Raw genomic sequence first — 17,500 nt, forward strand, 5'->3', positions numbered from 1 at the left:
TGTCTCTGTCTCTATGTCAGTGTCTATGTCAGTGTCTCTGTCTCTATGTCAGTGTCTATGTCAGTGTCTCTGTCTCTATGTCAGTGTCTCTGTCTCTATGTCAGTGTCTCTATGACAGTGTCTCTGTCTCTATGTCAGTGTCTCTGGCAGTGTCTCTGGCAGTGTCTCTGTCTCTATGTCAGTGTCTCTGGCAGTGTCTCTGTCTCTATGTCAGTGTCTCTGGCAGTGTCTCTGTCTCTATGTCAGTGTCTCTATGTCAGTGTCTCTATGTCAGTGTCTCTATGTCAGTGTCTCTATGTCAGTGTCTCTGTCTCTATGTCAGTGTCTCTGGCAGTGTCTCTGTCTCTATGTCAGTGTCTCTGGCAGTGTCTCTGTCTCTATGTCAGTGTCTCTATGTCAGTGTCTCTATGTCTCTGTCTCTATGTCAGTGTCTCTGTCTCTATGTCAGTGTCTATGTCAGTGGCTGTGGATGAAAGTTAGCATCTGCTCAAGAATCTGACCTTTCCCTGCCACTGAAGGTTAGCGTGTGTAGGGGTGAACACACCTTTCCTTTCCAGATCAAAAGACTACCACAGGAGGCAACAACACACACACACACACACACACACACACACACACACACACACACACAACCATTCAGTCAGCCACTCATTCATTCATTCCTTTGTCCATTCATTCAGCCTAGCAGTGTTATTGTGAGGGATTATCTCATATATGAGGCTATTGTGGGGTTTAGTCATGATACACCCCTCCCTGAAGCGATGGGTGTTACCTGCCACGCACACACTGAACAGACACACACACACACACACACACGCACACACGCACACAGACAGACACACACACACACACACACACACACAGACACACAGACAGACAGAAATACACACACACACACACACACATATATATACAGCCGCGGAAAAAATTAAGAGACCACTTCAAAATTATCAGTTTCTCTGGTTTTACTATTTATTGGTATGTGTTAAAGTAAAATGTACATTTTAGTTTTATTCTATAACCTACTGGCAACATTCCTACCAAATTTCAAATAAAAATATTGTCATTTAGATAATTTATTTGCAGAAAAATGACAATTGGTCAAAATAGCAAAATTGATGCAGTGTCTTCAGATCTCGAATAATGCAAAGAAAACAAGCTCATATTCATTTTTAAACTACACAATACTAATGCTTACACTTAGGAAGAGTTCAGAAATCAATATTTGGTGGAATAACCTTGATTTAAAATCACAACTTTCATGTGTCTTGGCATGCTCTCCACCAGTCTTTCACATTGCCGTTGGGTGACTTTATGCTACTCCTGGCGCAAGAATTCAAGCAGCTTGGCTTCTTTTCATGGCTTGTGACCATCCATCTTCCTCTTGATCACATTTCAGAGGTTTTTTATGGGATTCAGGTCTCGAAATTGGGCTGGCCATGACAGGGTCCTGATCTGGTGGTACTCCATCCACACCTTTACTGGCCTGGCTGTGTGGCATGGAGCATTGCCCTGCTGGAAAAAACACTTCTCAGAGTTGAGGAACATTGTCAGAGCAAAAGGAAGCAAGTTTTTCTTCCGGGACAACGTTGTACTTTGCCTGGCTGAGGTTTGTAAAAGACCATAAGGATTGAAAAAGCGGACTGGAGGTTCTTCTAAGTTCGTCTTCTCTGATGAGTCCGATTTCACAGTAGGTGCAAGACTCTCTGGCTTGTAGGCCTCTCCAGGTCTCCGTCTAACCATCAGACGACCATGTGTTGGGCAAAGCTGAAAATTGGACTCATCAGAGAAGACGAACTAGAAGACCCTCCAGTCCGCTTTTTTCAATCCTTATGGTCTTTTACAAACCTCAGCCAGGCAAAGTACAACGTTGTCCCGGAAGAAAAACTTGCTTCCTTTTGCTCTGACAATGTTCCTCAACTCTGAGAAGTGTTTTTTCCAGCAGGGCAATGCTCCATGCCACACAGCCAGGCCAGTAAAGGTGTGGATGGAGTACCACCAGATCAGGACCCTGTCATGGCCAGCCCAATTTCGAGACCTGAATCCCATAAAAAACCTCTGAAATGTGATCAAGAGGAAGATGGATGGTCACAAGCCATGAAAAGAAGCCGAGCTGCTTGAATTCTTGCGCCAGGAGTAGCATAAAGTCACCCAACGGCAATGTGAAAGACTGGTGGAGAGCATGCCAAGACACATGAAAGTTGTGATTTTAAATCAAGGTTATTCCACCAAATATTGATTTCTGAACTCTTCCTAAGTGTAAGCATTAGTATTGTGTAGTTTAAAAATGAATATGAGCTTGTTTTCTTTGCATTATTCGAGATCTGAAGACACTGCATCAATTTTGCTATTTTGACCAATTGTCATTTTTCTGCAAATAAATTATCTAAATGACAATATTTTTATTTGAAATTTGGTAGGAATGTTGCCAGTAGGTTATAGAATAAAACAAAAATTTACATTTTACTTTAACACGTACCAATAAATAGTAAAACCAGAGAAACTGATAATTTTGAAGTGGTCTCTTAATTTTTTCCGCGGCTGTATATACACACACACACAGACACACACACACACCTTTTTCTCTCCTGTTCCTCCCGCTCAATCCTGTGTGACGTGACGAAAGGAGCAAACAGGTGGCAGCACTTGTTCAGGAGCTTGACGAACTCCACCATGGCCTCCTCCTTCTCCATGCAACCCAGAGACGCCCACTCTTTCCTGGGAGGGAGGGAGGGAGGGGGGGTGGGGGGGGGGGGGGAGGAGAGAGAAGAAGGGAGAGCAGTACATTAATGTATTAGTTCATGAGTGAAAACTAACTTTCATGTTTAACCGAGACTGAAGATTGAATGTTTCTATTAAAGCGAAACCTGCAAACAGACTTATTGTTCTAAAATGAGACTAAAATGAGGGGGGGGGGGGGGGGGGGGGAAGGGAAGAGGGATGAACCCATAACAATATGGGAATATAAGGGAGTACAACATAAGATATTTTTCTCTGTGTGTGTGTGTGTGTGTGTGTCACAGAGGGGAGACAGATAAACAGACAGCAAACCAACAAAAACAAGCAGAGAAACGCGAGAGAGAGGTAGGGGGAGAGAGAGAGTGTGTGTGTGTGTGTGTGTGTGTGTGTGTGAGAGAGAGAGGGAAGGGAAAGAGAGAGAGGGAGATAGAGAGTGTGTGTGTGTGAGAGAGAGAGAGAGAGAGAGGGAAGGGAAAGAGAGAGAGGGAGGGAGAAAGAGAGTGTGTGTGTGTGTGTGTGTGTGTGTGTGTGTGTGTGTGTGTGTGTGTGTGTGAGAGAGAGAGAGAGAGAGAGAGAGAGAGAGAGGGAAGGGAAAGAGAGTGTGTGTGTGTGTGTGTGTGTGTGTGTGTGTGTGTGTGTGTGAGAGAGAGAGAGAGAGGGAAGGGAAAGAGAGAGAGAGACAGAGGGGGAGGGAGGGGGGAGAGAGAGGTATTGTTTTTCTGCTGGACTTTCTTTCCTGGGTTCAGAGGCCACTGCTCAGATGTACAGTGTGTGTGTGTGTGTGTGTGTGTGTGTGTGTGTGTGTGTGTGTGTGTGTGTGTGTGTGTGTGTAAACTCCTAGGTCTTCATCACTGCAGAGCTCTAAATGAGAGTAAACTCCTAGGTCCTCTGATCTCTCCTCCAGGGGGCAGTCATGAGTGGGCCTCTGAGCACCAGTGCCCATACTAGGCTATGAAGTTAATGATGCACGACTGGGTTCATCACAAACGCACGCACGCACACAGACACACGCACACAGACACACACAACTGCCCCAAACTACCATGAAAACATGCTGATGACAGCGCAGCTTGCAGAGAGAAAGTTAGAAAGAGGGAGGGGGAGAAGAAAGAGTGAGAGAAAAGGGGAGAGAGAGAGAAAAGGGGGGAAGAGAGCAGTAAATGAATGTATGAGTTCATGAGTGACTTTCATGTTTAACCGAGACTGAAGATTAAATGTTTCTATTAAAGCGTAACTGTACACCTGCAAACAGATCTCAACAGGACAGACAGCTTTAGGAGGGGAAAAAGGCCTGTCGTATTGCCCCTCCTGGAGAGGGAAAGGGCTGCATTTTGTGTGTGTGTGTGTGTGTGTGTGTGTGTGTGTGTGCATTGCCCCTCCTGGCAGGTAGATGAGAGTAATCCAGTCCCCCCCCACCCCATCTCCCCCTCTCACAGACTGCTTGTTGAAGACACCTGCTGGTCGTCAGCAGATGAGTGGTGCAGCACGGAGACAGGTCATTAAGGGGGGGAGAGAGAGAGGTCAAGAGAAAGGGGGCGTTTACCTGCGGTCGTTTTAAGGGAGGGTGGGGGTGAAGGGGGTGTTTATCTGCAGTCATTTCAAAGGGGGGGGGGGTGGGGGTGTGGGTGAAGGGGGTGTTTACCTGCGGTCGTTCCCCAGCACATCAAAGAAGCCCACCTCTGGGGAGGCGTCAGGGTTGTAGGGGCCCAGCAGCACCTGTTTGTGCAGCGCAACCAATCGCAGCTTCTCCTCGTAGGTCGGGTGGAACGCCTTCCCATCCTTCTCTGCAGGGGTCAGAGGTCACAGAGGGGAAGGGGTTAATAACAGGGCCTGCACTCTACAGTCAGCAGAACACAAACACAACACAGGAACACAACACACACACACACACACACACACACACACACACACACACACACACACACGAACACACGAACACACGAACACACACAAACACACACACACACAAACACACACAAACACACACAAACACAGACACACACAAACACAGACACACACAAAAGCACACACAGGACCTGCACTCAGTCAGTCAGCAGAACTCACACAACTCCACTAACTCAGATCAAATCAATTAAGAAATTAACGAACACTCTGTATCAGCAGGATCATAACAAGAGATCCTCAAATCATCAGTCAACCTGTTCATCGTTAGGATTCCAATCTCAAAAACACACTGCAGGCTTCCCAACAGTCCACGTCCGGCGCTCTGACACACACACACTCACAGCACACACACACACTCACAGCGCACACTCACAGCGCGCGCACACACACACACACACACACACACACACACACACACACACACACACACACACACACACACACACACACACACACACCGCTCTGAAACGGAACAGGACCATTTCAACAGGGTTGGGGTTTTTAATATGAACTAAAAATAAACGTTCTAGTGCTGAATGATGCCCTTTGACCTTCCAATCTGTCTGTTAACTCCGAGGTAGAACACTACACCCATCTCAATGAACTCTTATCCTCACACACACACACACACACACACACACACACACACACACACACACAGTTAATCTTGTGAGTGTGGCCCGTCATCTCCTGTGCCTGTTGACTAAACAAGTAGATTCCATTTTAATCAATTAGATTCACTGGCAACGGACAATGAAGTGGGCATTGAATTACACCAAATTCACATCCAGCCCCATGTCAAGGACATACCAAACATCCAGTCACCTTCCTAGGAAACACAGCACTGAGGAAGAGTGTGTCAGCACCGCTTGTGAACCAGTGACCTTGTGAATGTGAGCCCCACACACACACACACACACACACACACACACACAGCCCTGAGTCTGGGTCTTGCCAAGAAGGCACAGTTGATTGAGGAGGCAGTGGCAAGAATCCCTGCCAGCAAACAAACCCAGCCTGCTACACAGGACGACTCAGGAAGGCTTTTCCAAACAATGACTGCTTTGGTACAACAAAACTCGTTTCTGAGTTTCAACTTTGCAAGTCCTAGCTAACGTAAGGTACATACTAAACCTCCAAGTTCTTTTAAGACTTGAGAGAAATCTGAGAGGGATATAAAAAACCATAGCATCAAAACAGCCGTCAAACTAAGCATAAAAGGGTCACGGATCATTTCACATTAACGTTCAATTAAGCACAACGAGGTTTCCTTCAAAATAACTGTACTACGACAGGTTTCTCACGAGGGTTGTCCGGTTGTCTCGTGTTACATGCCGGTAGTCTCCGGAGGAGTGGAGAGGCAACATCACGCCCTCACACGCCTTCTAAGCTGTCAACGACTGCCGTATGACGTCTATCCAGATAGGGGCTCATGAGGACAGCAGTATTGAGTGTAGCTAGCATGTTAGCCAGGTTGAGTCTAGCTAGCCGGGTTTGTGTCTGACTTGACCGCACCATTATCCCACACTTAAACCTCGATGTTAACGAGCCGAGCACATGATCGATCACGACGACATGTCATGTGTTTGTGTTGGTCCTCCCTAGCGGGTTTCTAGCTGATGTAGCTAGCTCGTTAGCTATCGGTTAGCAATCACAGTCATGGAAATCCCGATTACGGGAGAGCAGCTCATAATTTGAGGGCAAACGTCCATTTCATACATCGCACAAGTACCATATATACCATACCACAACACAAGAAGACTGGGGTAGACTAAATAGCTCAATAAGATATAAATGAATGTTAGCCTGCTAGCTAACGTTGATTGCGTTGGATGTGGCGAGGCATCGATGCCAAGGGGCCGAATCAAAATGATCCTAAAAATGTTTTAACAACCTTACTAGGCATGATTAATGCGGTGTACACACGCGGAGCAGCACTGAGATAGTCGGCTACCTTTGAAAAAATTCAGCGCCAGTCCATAGAGTTCGCCCAGAGAGAAGCCCCATTTCCTCTCGATGGAGCTTCTGGCGTTTTCAGCGTCCTCCTCCTCCCCATCATCGCCATCGCCGGCTCCGTGAGTGCCGTTCGTCTGGCCCTCCAGCGAGGTGTCCAGTGTCTTAACATGCTCCTGATCACCCTCGGGATCTGGGCTTAGGGTGAGGCCGTCTATGGACACTTCGAGCCGGCTGGAATTACCGCTGTTGAGGTCGCCGCTCCGAACCTCTGTCGCCATCATGCAGAATGTCAGCTGGAGCAGCCACGTACTTACTTCCGGTTCTTCGTACCGGAAATTCCGGCTGTTGCTCCTGGAGATGTAAATAATGACGTAGGGAGCAGAGATTTGTCTGTCTGCAGAGTGTTGCCAGGAATAGATTGAAAACACAGAAATACTATAATATGATTTAAACACTCAATGTTAACTCACTGTGTTCTCCTGCGGGTGTGTTCATCAAGCCTAGCAATTAAAATATTTCTTACAAAATTCCAAAAATTCGAAATAAACTTGTCAACAAACCTATTTTTCCTACTTTTGCAAATGAAAATTATAATTATGAATCTGCTACATGTGTTTTGTAGAGAATAAATATGAATCCGCTACATGTGTTTTGTATAGTATAATAATTAATCTGCTACAAGTGTTTTGTATAGTATTCTGTACACTTTAAGTTTCACAATGTCTATGTGTGTGTGCATTGGTTGCCAGTGGTTGTGAAATTCAAGCATTTTTAAAGCATCCTTCCTCAGCCAGCTATTTATACCTGTCTACATCTCTTATCTCTTTATACCTGTCTATAGTTCTCTATACACACACACACACACACACACACACACACACACACACACACACACACACACACACACACACACACACACACACACACACACACACACACACTCTTTATACCTGTCTACATCTCTTTATACCTGTCTATAGTTCTCTCCAGCTCTTTCCTCCAACCACCTAATGTCACAGTTATCTAAGAGGTGTAAACGTTCTTGTCCAGGATGGCAAGAGGATGGAAGCCAAACACACACACACACACACACACACACACACACACACACACACACATAGACATGTATAGACACACATAGACATACCTATACATGTCTATGCACACACACACACACACACACACACACACACACACACACACACACACACACACACACACACACACACACACACACACACACACACACACACAGCTTAGGGCACTAGCTTCCCCACATCAGTGCAGTTTGATATGGAAATGCCCTCTGATGCCTTTGGAATACACACACAACACACACATACACACACACACACACACACACACACAAAGCCCATGCCTGTGAACTGCAGATATGACACTATTAGCTCTACCTGTGATATACACAAGGTGTGACCTTCTTCTGAACGTTTACTGGGCTGTGTGTGTGTGTGTGTGTGTGTGTGTGTGTGTGTGTGTGTGTGTGTGTGTGTGTGTGTGTGTGTGTGTGTGTGTGTGTGTGTGTGTGTCTGTGTGTCTGTGTGTGTGCGTGCGAACCTTCTTCTTCTGAACGTTTACTGGGCTTCCTGAGAGTTTTTCCTGTCAGAGAAAAACAAAACAAAATGGATGAGACCTATATTCCATCCGCATGCACACACACCCACACCCACACACACCCACACACACACACACACACACACAGACTTATATTCCATCTGCATGCAGTGTGTTTTAGACACATTTGAAACAGAAGTGAATGTATTCCATCTCATCTGCAGTGTCATGATATCCTGAGGGGGGAACAGGCTGGCTGCCTATCTGGATTAAGTGCTGACCACACTCAGTGCAGTGTGAGCAGGTCTGGGTCAGGGATGTGTGTGTGTGTGTGTGTGTGTGTGTGTGTGTGTGTGTGTGTGTGTGTGTGTGTGTGTGTGTGTGTGTGTCTGACTCAGTGCAGTGTGAGCAGGGTCAGGGGTCTGTGACAGTAGCATGGCTGGACTGATTTAAAATCTGACAAAAATAGATTTAAATTCTGACAAAAAATAAGATTTAAAATTTGACTGAACTGTTTTCAAATCTGACGGAACTGATTTCAAATCTGACGGAACTGATTTCAAATATGACTGGGAACTTTGATTTTTTTCCTCTTAAATGATTCCTGCAATATGTGGCAAGGAAATAGCAATGCCCCTTCTGAGGAAGTCTATCTTATCGGTGTGTGTGTGTGTGTGTGTGTGTGTATCTGGCGTAAATGACCTTTAGACTAACCCCTTTCTCTGAGGCAGGGGGAGACAATAGGTACTTACGGATGAACACCTTTGAACTGTGTTTGTGTATTGGACACAGGTAGTGAGGGCTCAGGCAACACACACACACACACACACACAAACACACACACACACACACACACACACACACACACACACACACACACACACACACACACACACACCTAGCAGGATGATCAGACATGAAGATATCTGGGTTCCTGTCATTTCCCAAGCATGCTGTCATCACCAGTTCTGAGACTAAGGCCTTCCTGTTATGAGTCTTTAACCAGCTGAATACAGACAGACACACACACACACACACACACACACACACACACACAGACACAGACACAGACACAGACACAGACACAGACACAGACACAGACACAGACACACACACACACACAGCAACTGAATACAGCTCAGAGATGTAATGAGTATGTAGTTCATTTGTGATGCCAGACTGGAAGATTTGCCTACTAAAGCGTCCTGTGACTAAAGAATTGTGTTGTTTTGGCGCTATATAAATAAACCTGAATGAAATTGAAATGTATTTGAATGGCGTACTGGAGAGAGATTATACATAACCTGAATACATATTAAAATTGCATAAACTATACGCTGACACCTGTAACCATCCTGTGATTTGTACACACGTCATAATCAGATAGGAGTCGGCATGCATAAATAAATTAAAAAATGTAGGTCACTTATATGCTAAGTCTTCTTTATTTGTGTTGTGTATTTGTTTTGCACTTTATAGTGTTTATGTTTATTTGAGGTCTATTTTTAGGTGGATCACTGTGCATGTCATTTCTTTGTGCACGTAATGTATTTACTGTAAAGCTGCTTTCTTTTGCATGAAAGGTGTTATATAAATAAAGTGTATTATTATTATTATCAGATTAGAGTCGGTATGCATGAATAAATGAATAAATGTAGGTCACTTATAAGCAAAGTCTTCTTTATTTGTGTTGTCGTCACCTATAGGCTACATCCCAGGGCAAGTTTTTGTTTTGTTTTGCACTGTTGTACTTATTTGACCTGTTGTATTGTTTTGTGTTGTGATGTATATACGTGTAATATGTGTAAGCACACTGAGAGCCACTGCACCAAGACAAATTCCTTGTTTGTGCAAACTAACTTGGCCAATAAAAGTTGATTCTGATTCTGAAGTTCCCACGTCGAGTCAGCTATTTCAGGACTACCTTTCTACAGAGGAGGGCAATGTTGTTTTTTCAAGCTCGTGTGTATTGAAGGTGAAGAATCCATTAGAATCCTTTAAAGCTCTACCGGCGCACGCCAGCGGTGGAGGCGGCCCATTCGCACCTCCCTCACCATCAGACGCGCGGGGAACAATGTCGTCTGAGGGCTAGCGCGAGCTGGAGCTGCTGCAGTGCCAGCCGTGACCTATCGCCCGACCATTCGCACCTCGAGCCTCGACTTTGATCGCCCGGAGGGGAACACGGATAAATAGGGTCCACACGTCTGTAAACACCATTCTCTCGTTGCTCACGGATAAATAGGGTCCACCCGTCTCCAGAGGGACCTACTCTTGTTGCTTTGCAAATGGATACGAGGACTATGTCTGCAGTCGGAGAGCTCACTCCCTTCCAGATGTTTTCAGCGAACATGGAGAGGACGACCATGCCACGCTCAGGTACGTCTGTCATTCGACTCGTAATTCTTTTTCATTTCTTATTTTCCCACGGTAGTAATGCCTAAATGCTGACATGGCGTTAACTGAACCTTGAGAATTTCGCTGCGCTGAAGCAATTTGGTGTATGCAATAAATAAATAAACACTTTGACTTTTGACTTGACTGACAAACCGTCTTCTCTCCCTCGCCCTGCAGATTTCGCCGCAGCGCATGACAGGGCCCGGTACTACAGCGCTCACGCGCAACAGGGCCCGGTGGCGGGGTCTCGCGCTGACAGCGTGGCCCTTCTGACGCACCGCAGGAAGAGAACCAACTTCACCCAGCAGCAGATCGAGGTTCTGGAGAAGGTCTACTCCGACACCAAGTACCCGGATATCTACCTGCGGGAGAGGCTGGAGTCCCTCACGGGCCTGCCCGAGTCAAGAATACAGGTGAGAACCAACATGACATACCTTCTTCAGGTAGCCAAACCAAAAAAAAAACAGTAGTATTCAGGTTCAGGGCTATCACACACACACTATATCTCTGTCACGGTCAGTAGGCCTATTCATGTTCAGGGCTATCTGCTAAAGTCGTGTCCATTATGTCCCCAGGTGTGGTTTCACACACACTCAGTTGTGTAGTCCATGGTATAGGCTACGCAGGTATACGGAGTATACCCACTTATTTTTCAGTCAGCATTGAGTATACCCACTTCATAAAACAGGGTGTTTATCCTGTACTGTAAGGGCTGCTTTAAAAAAAATTAAGAATATACCCACTTCTCCAGGGACCATTTCACCACTGCACACACTCACTCACTCACTGTCAGTATTCAAGTTCGGGGCTGTGTGCTAAAGTCGTGTCCATTATTTTCCCAGGTGTGGTTTCAAAACCGTCGCGCCAAGTCCCGCAGGCAGGTGGGCAACCAGGTGAACCAGAAGAGCACCGGCGGAAGCCACCCGATCACCATAGCAACGCTCCCCGCCCTCCCCACCCCACTCACCCAGCTCCAGAACCGCATGGGTCACACGGACATGCGCAGCAGGATGCCCAACTTCACCTCAGCAGCAGACGCATTCATCCCGTCGTTCCTGAACCCCAGCGATGACGCCCACTGCAAAACGACCCGATACGACCGCTCGCCACCACCGTCATCATGCGTGTACGACACGGGCCGTGAGGACAGCAGCGTGCAACTCAGCGTGGATCTGCGTGTAGTGCGACGACCGGACCTCAGCGTGACGGTACCCTGCAACGTCGCATCTTACCGAGGGCCGAGCGGGAGTTTCACCACCTCAAACCTCAACAGCATGGGCTTGGCGTCCAAGCCTGTTTTAGTGGAGTACGACAACTTCCCGCCCAACAAGACCATCGGCCCGGAGATGAAGGTCACCATCCCCCCTCTCCCCCTCTCATCATCGCACGGCTTCAACAACAGGTCGCCCCCGAAGACCATCACCCCTCTCCCCCTCCTCTCATCATCCCACGGCTTCGTCCGGTCTCCACCGAAACAGGTCGCCTGTCCAGTCCCGGCCCCGCGGCTCATCACAGCAGCCAACCCCGACGCCTTCGGCCAGTTCTCCCCGATCAGAGGCACCGAAGCCCGGGACTTCTCAGACTCAGACTCGGACTGGGACCGGGAGGTCATGTTCAGCAGCTTTCTGTAGCCGCTCTTGCCGCTCGTGAAGTGAACTGTCTGTTGCCGTTTGTATATAGCTACAAAAGTTTCTATTTAAAAGAAAGCCCGTTGACTTCTATTTTTGTATTTGTAAAAAAAAAAAATGTAATAAAAGGTAGCCTATATGGCAAGCACGTGGACAACTGATGTTTGTAATAATACATGTTTCTCAGAAATTTTAATAAACATAAGAAAATGCAGGAAATATTTACATTTTTGTATGCTGTACACAACCGGTGGTTTCAACACAATAACCACCGCCTCTTCAAAAACAGGTGCTCCCTTATCGCATGTTGTCATTCTACACATACCCATATGACCAACTCATACAAGAAAACTGAACTTTTTGAACATTTAAAAACAACACTCTTATATGATCTCAGACATACAATGGTCACACTGACATATATTCAGTTATTACAATACTGTACAACTATATACACTGTACACATTTATTTAAAAAAAAGGTTTCCGTGTATGCCTCACTAGGTTGACTCAAACCTATGGCATGTCTATGATAGCTGAAATGTTTAGAAGGTAGTAAAAAAACAAACACGCACTAATCTCATAGCGAGTGACGTTTGGCACACACCTCCTGTGGTCTGGATGGCTGTTGGGATATTATGGGATGGCATCGGGTGCCATGGCAACACCAATGACATCTTAGTGAGCAGATGAAGAAGTTTAGCACCGTAGTGACCTTAATGTCTTAATGACTTGGGCCACATCTTTCTGCTTAGGAACTTGTCAACGTCCAAAGCTCTCTGTCTCCCCCTAGCGGACTAAGTGAGTAATATCGTATGCGCGTCATTTATTTTGAAGGGTCTTGCCCTCTTCCGTAGTTTGATTCGCCGGTTCTCACACAGCAGTGCATACAGGCGCCTCAGTGGGCGTGGCTAAACTCTTAGGAGTCAGAACGCTCTGCAGACGCTACATCAGTCCAGATAAAGACTAAAACAAACACACACACACACACACACACACAGAACATCACACCAGTACACACATAAAGAGGGCTGTAACTAGAGGTGGGGGTCAGGGGTTAGGGTTCAGGTGGGGGTAAGAGGTCAGGTGGGGGTCATGGGGTCATGGGGTCATGTGGTGTTGGTGTTGTTGGCAGAGAAGGCGTGTAGATTCCCCAGTTGGCTCAGTCCGCTCTGGATGTGCGCCACATGGACCTCCACGTTATCCCGAAAACAACTGGAGGGGCACAGAATAAGAACACGCTAAACACACAGATACACTCTTAAGAACACGCTAAACACACAGATACACTCTTAAGAACACGTTTAACACACAGAATAAGAACACGCTTAACACACAGATAAACTCTTAAGAACACGCTTAACACACAGATAAACTCTTAAGAACACGCTTAACACACAGAATAAGAACACGCTAAACACACAGATACACTCTTAAGAACACGCTTAACACACAGAATAAGAACACGCTAAACACACAGATACACTCTTATGGAGATATACTGCATTTGTATAAATATCTCTATTGTATTTGTAAGCATCTAACTTCCTTAATTAAACCGAAATTCCGCTTACATTTTCTCTAAGGAAATGTTAAGATAGATAAATAAAAAACTTTATTGCCACACAACAACGTTAGTGGCATTCTTTTGTCAAAGGTAGCTCAGGGCAGTAAGGAAGGCACTAATGAGAGTCTGATAGCAGAGGGGAAGAAGCTGTTATTGAGGCGTGTCGTTCCAGCTCGCATGGATCTGTAGCGTCTTCCAGAAGGCAGAAGTTAAAAAAAGTCATTGCTTGGATGGGAGGAGTCTCTGATTATGTTCTTTGCACTATTTAAGCTACGCTCATGGACTGATGGAAGGTCACAGCCAAGTATGTAAGTGTGTGTTTATAGAGTTCTGATGTGTAAGTATGTAAGTATGTAAGTGTGTAAGTATGTAAGTGTGTAAGTATGTAAGTGTGTAAGTGTGTAAGTATGTAAGTGTGTAAGTATGTAAGTGTGTAAGTATGTAAGTATGTAAGTGTGTAAGTATGTAAGTGTGTAAGTATGTAAGTGTGTAAGTATGTAAGTATGTAAGTGTGTAAGTATGTAAGTGTGTAAGTATGTAAGTGTGTAAGTATGTAAGTGTGTAAGTGTGTAAGTATGTAAGTATGTAAGTGTGTAAGTGTGTAAGTGTGTAAGTATGTAAGTATGTAAGTGTGTAAGTATGTAAGTGTGTGTTTTTAGAGTTCTGATGTGTAAGTGTGTAAGTATGTAAGTATGTAAGTGTGTAAGTATGTAAGTGTGTAAGTGTGTAAGTGTGTAAGTATGTAAGTATGTAAGTGTGTAAGTGTGTAAGTGTGTAAGTATGTAAGTATGTAAGTATGTTAGTGTGTAAGTGTGTAAGTGTGTAAGTATGTAAGTATGTAAGTGTGTAAGTGTGTAAGTATGTATGTAAGCGTACCTCAGGTTGGACACGTCTATGGAACCCTTGATGTCGTTCAGGGAGTCCGTCAGGGACTTCAGCTCAAACGAGTTCAGGTCGCCCCCTTCTGCTAAAAACTGAAACACACACAACAACAAGCTGGTCACACACACATAAAACAAGCACACCAGTAACTTACATTTCCCGAAACACACACACACACACACACACACACGCACACACACACACAGCCATACACACACAGAAAACAAACACACCAGTAACTTACTTTTCCTGAATTAACACACACACACACACACACACACACACACACAGACACACACACACAGACACAGAAAACAAGCACACTAGTAACTTTTCCTGAAACACACAGAAAACACCTGCCACTATGTTTTGTGCGTGTGTGTGTGTGTGTGTGTGTATGTATGTGTCACAAGTGTTAAGTGTTTGACCGATGTGTGTGAGTATATAACCAGTGGTGTGTGTGTAGGTCCTGCGCTGTCTGTGAGACCACTGTGTGTGTGTGTGTGTGTGCGTGTGTGTGTGTGTGTCTCCTTACCTTGATCTGCAGCAGCAGGGCGGTGAGGCGGGACACCAGGTGTGTGAGTCCAGGGTTCTGCACGCGTGTGTGTGTGTGTTCGTCAGGCGTCTCGTTGGACAGCCGCACCAGGTCCTGTGCCTCCTCCTCACACCTCCTCCGCAGCTCACTGGGCTGGTCAGCAGGCTGCATGCCCTGGTCAGGAGCCAACTAGGAGAAACACACACACACACACACACACACACACACACACACACAAACACACACACACAGGGTTAACACACAAACACACACACACACACACACAGGGTTATCACACACACACACACACACACAGGGTTAACACACACACACACACACACAGGGTTAACACACACACACACACACACACACAGTTAACTCACACACACATACACACGAGATACAATACAAACACACATACTAAACCACCCCCTAAGGTTTGATGTGAGTACACACACACACCCACATGGTTAAGTTTGCAGGCCAAATTGCCATGTGGAACCTGTTCACACCAGTGTCCCCCTACTCTCTCTATGGCCCTGGAACCTGTATACTCCAGTGTCCCCCTACTCTCTCTATGGCCCTGGAACCTGTATACTCCAGTGTCCCCCTACTCTCTCTATGGCCCTGGAACCTGTATACTCCAGTGTCCCCCTACTCTCTCTATGGCCCTGGAACCTGTATACTCCAGTGTCCCCCTACTCTCTCTATGGCCCTGGAACCTGTATACTCCAGTGTTCCCCTACTCTCTCTATGGCCCTGGAACCTGTATACTCCAGTGTCCCCCTACTCTCTCTATGGCCCTGGAACCTGTATACTCCAGTGTCCCCCTACTCTCTCTATGGCCCTGGAACCTGTATACTCCAGTGTCCCCCTTCTCTCTCTATGGCCCTGGAACCTGTATACTCCAGTGTCCCCCTACTCTCTCTATGGCCCTGGAACCTGTATACTCCAGTGTCCCCCTTCTCTCTCTATGGCCCTGGAACCTGTATACTCCAGTGTCCCCCTTCTCTCTCTATGGCCCTGGAACCTGTATACTCCAGTGTCCCCCTACTCTCTCTATGGCCCTGGAACCTGTATACTCCAGTGTCCCCCTACTCTCTCTATGGCCCTGGAACCTGTATACTCCAGTGTCCCCCTACTCTCTCTATGGCCCTGGAACCTGTATACTCCAGTGTCCCCCTACTCTCTCTATGGCTATGGCCCTGGAACCTGTATAATCCAGTGTCCCCCTACTCTCTCTATCTTTTCTGGAAAAAAAGCACTTTAGCGTTTACATTTCTCAACCCATTTCACCGAATCATTTCTATATTCAAGGGTTTATGATTGACGTCAAGTTCCCCAAAAAGTGTTGCCTTCATGTTACTTTGAATCACGACAGTAAGGCTATAATGGCCATAGAGATATATACAGGTGCATATGTTTATGATAATCGCTGCTAGACGCTCACTTTTCTTGTGGTCCCACAGCTCGTGCACTTTGAAAATACTAAGAAGAAATCTAAACTATCAAAACAGCGCTTCTTTAACTACTAATTATTGACCATCATTGAGAGAAATAGCCTACAAATTAAACAGAGAGACTACTATAAGGCCCTGGAACCTGTATACGCCAGTGTCCTGCCTGTCTTTATGGCCTGTGTGTGTGTGTGTGTGTGTGTGTGTGTGTGTGTGTGGATGTGTGGATGTGTATTCTCACCTCGTAGCAGAACTGCTGCACCTCGTGTTTGTGTGTGTGTGAGTGTGTGTGCGTGTGAGAGAGCTTGTGTGTGTGTGTGTTTGTGTGTGTGTGTGTGTGTGTGCGTGTATGTGTGTGTGTGTGTGTGTGTGTTCTCACCTCGTAGCAGAACTGCTGCACCTTGTGTGTGTTTGTGTGTGAGTGTGTGTGTGTGTGTGGGTGTGTGTGTATTCTCACCTCGTAGCAGAACTGCTGCACCTCGTGTGTGTGTGTGTGTGTGTGTGTGTTCTCACCTCGTAGCAGAACTGCTGCACCTCGTGTAGAACCTTGTTCAGGTCCTTGTTGAGCTGCTCCAGCTCCAGGACTGTGGTGGCGTACCTCTTCTGGAAGTCCAGCCCCACGGGCAGAGAGTAGGACTTCTGTGACACACACACACACACACACACACACACACACACACACACACACACACACACACACACACACACACACAGTCATTAGCTTATGGCCACATAGCATCATTAGCTTATAGCCACATAGCATCATTAGCTTATAGACACATAGCATCATTAGCTTATAGCCATATAGCATCATTAGCTCATATCCACATAGACACTTTAGCTTATAGACACAAACAGCCTGGCAA

General features: G+C 46.1%; 2 protein-coding genes across 2 annotated transcripts in view; both read right to left on the reverse strand.

Moving 5' to 3' along the window:
• acbd3 (acyl-Coenzyme A binding domain containing 3) overlaps positions 1 to 6,894 on the reverse strand; it is a 14,438-nt gene extending 7,544 nt beyond the window's left edge. The window contains exons 1-3 of the mRNA XM_080853564.1: positions 6,599 to 6,894; positions 4,382 to 4,523; positions 2,578 to 2,718 (exon numbers count right to left, since the gene is read on the reverse strand). Coding sequence (XP_080709690.1) covers positions 2,578 to 2,718; positions 4,382 to 4,523; positions 6,599 to 6,881 — 566 coding nt within the window. The 5' untranslated portion in view covers positions 6,882 to 6,894. The remainder of the gene's footprint in view (positions 1 to 2,577; positions 2,719 to 4,381; positions 4,524 to 6,598) is intronic.
• A 5,521-nt stretch (positions 6,895 to 12,415) lies between these two features.
• Positions 12,416 to 17,500, reverse strand: part of lin9 (lin-9 DREAM MuvB core complex component) — a gene marked incomplete at its 5' end in the record, with an annotated part of 14,182 nt that continues 9,097 nt past the window's right edge. Inside the window, 4 exons of the mRNA XM_080853905.1 lie at positions 12,416 to 13,408; positions 14,637 to 14,734; positions 15,178 to 15,366; positions 17,148 to 17,273. Of these exons, the coding sequence (XP_080710031.1) occupies positions 13,303 to 13,408; positions 14,637 to 14,734; positions 15,178 to 15,366; positions 17,148 to 17,273 (519 nt within the window). The 3' untranslated portion in view covers positions 12,416 to 13,302. The remainder of the gene's footprint in view (positions 13,409 to 14,636; positions 14,735 to 15,177; positions 15,367 to 17,147; positions 17,274 to 17,500) is intronic.

Source organism: Sprattus sprattus, assembly GCF_963457725.1.
Source record: "Sprattus sprattus genome assembly, chromosome: 16".
NCBI classification, from domain to species: Eukaryota; Metazoa; Chordata; class Actinopteri; order Clupeiformes; family Clupeidae; genus Sprattus; species Sprattus sprattus.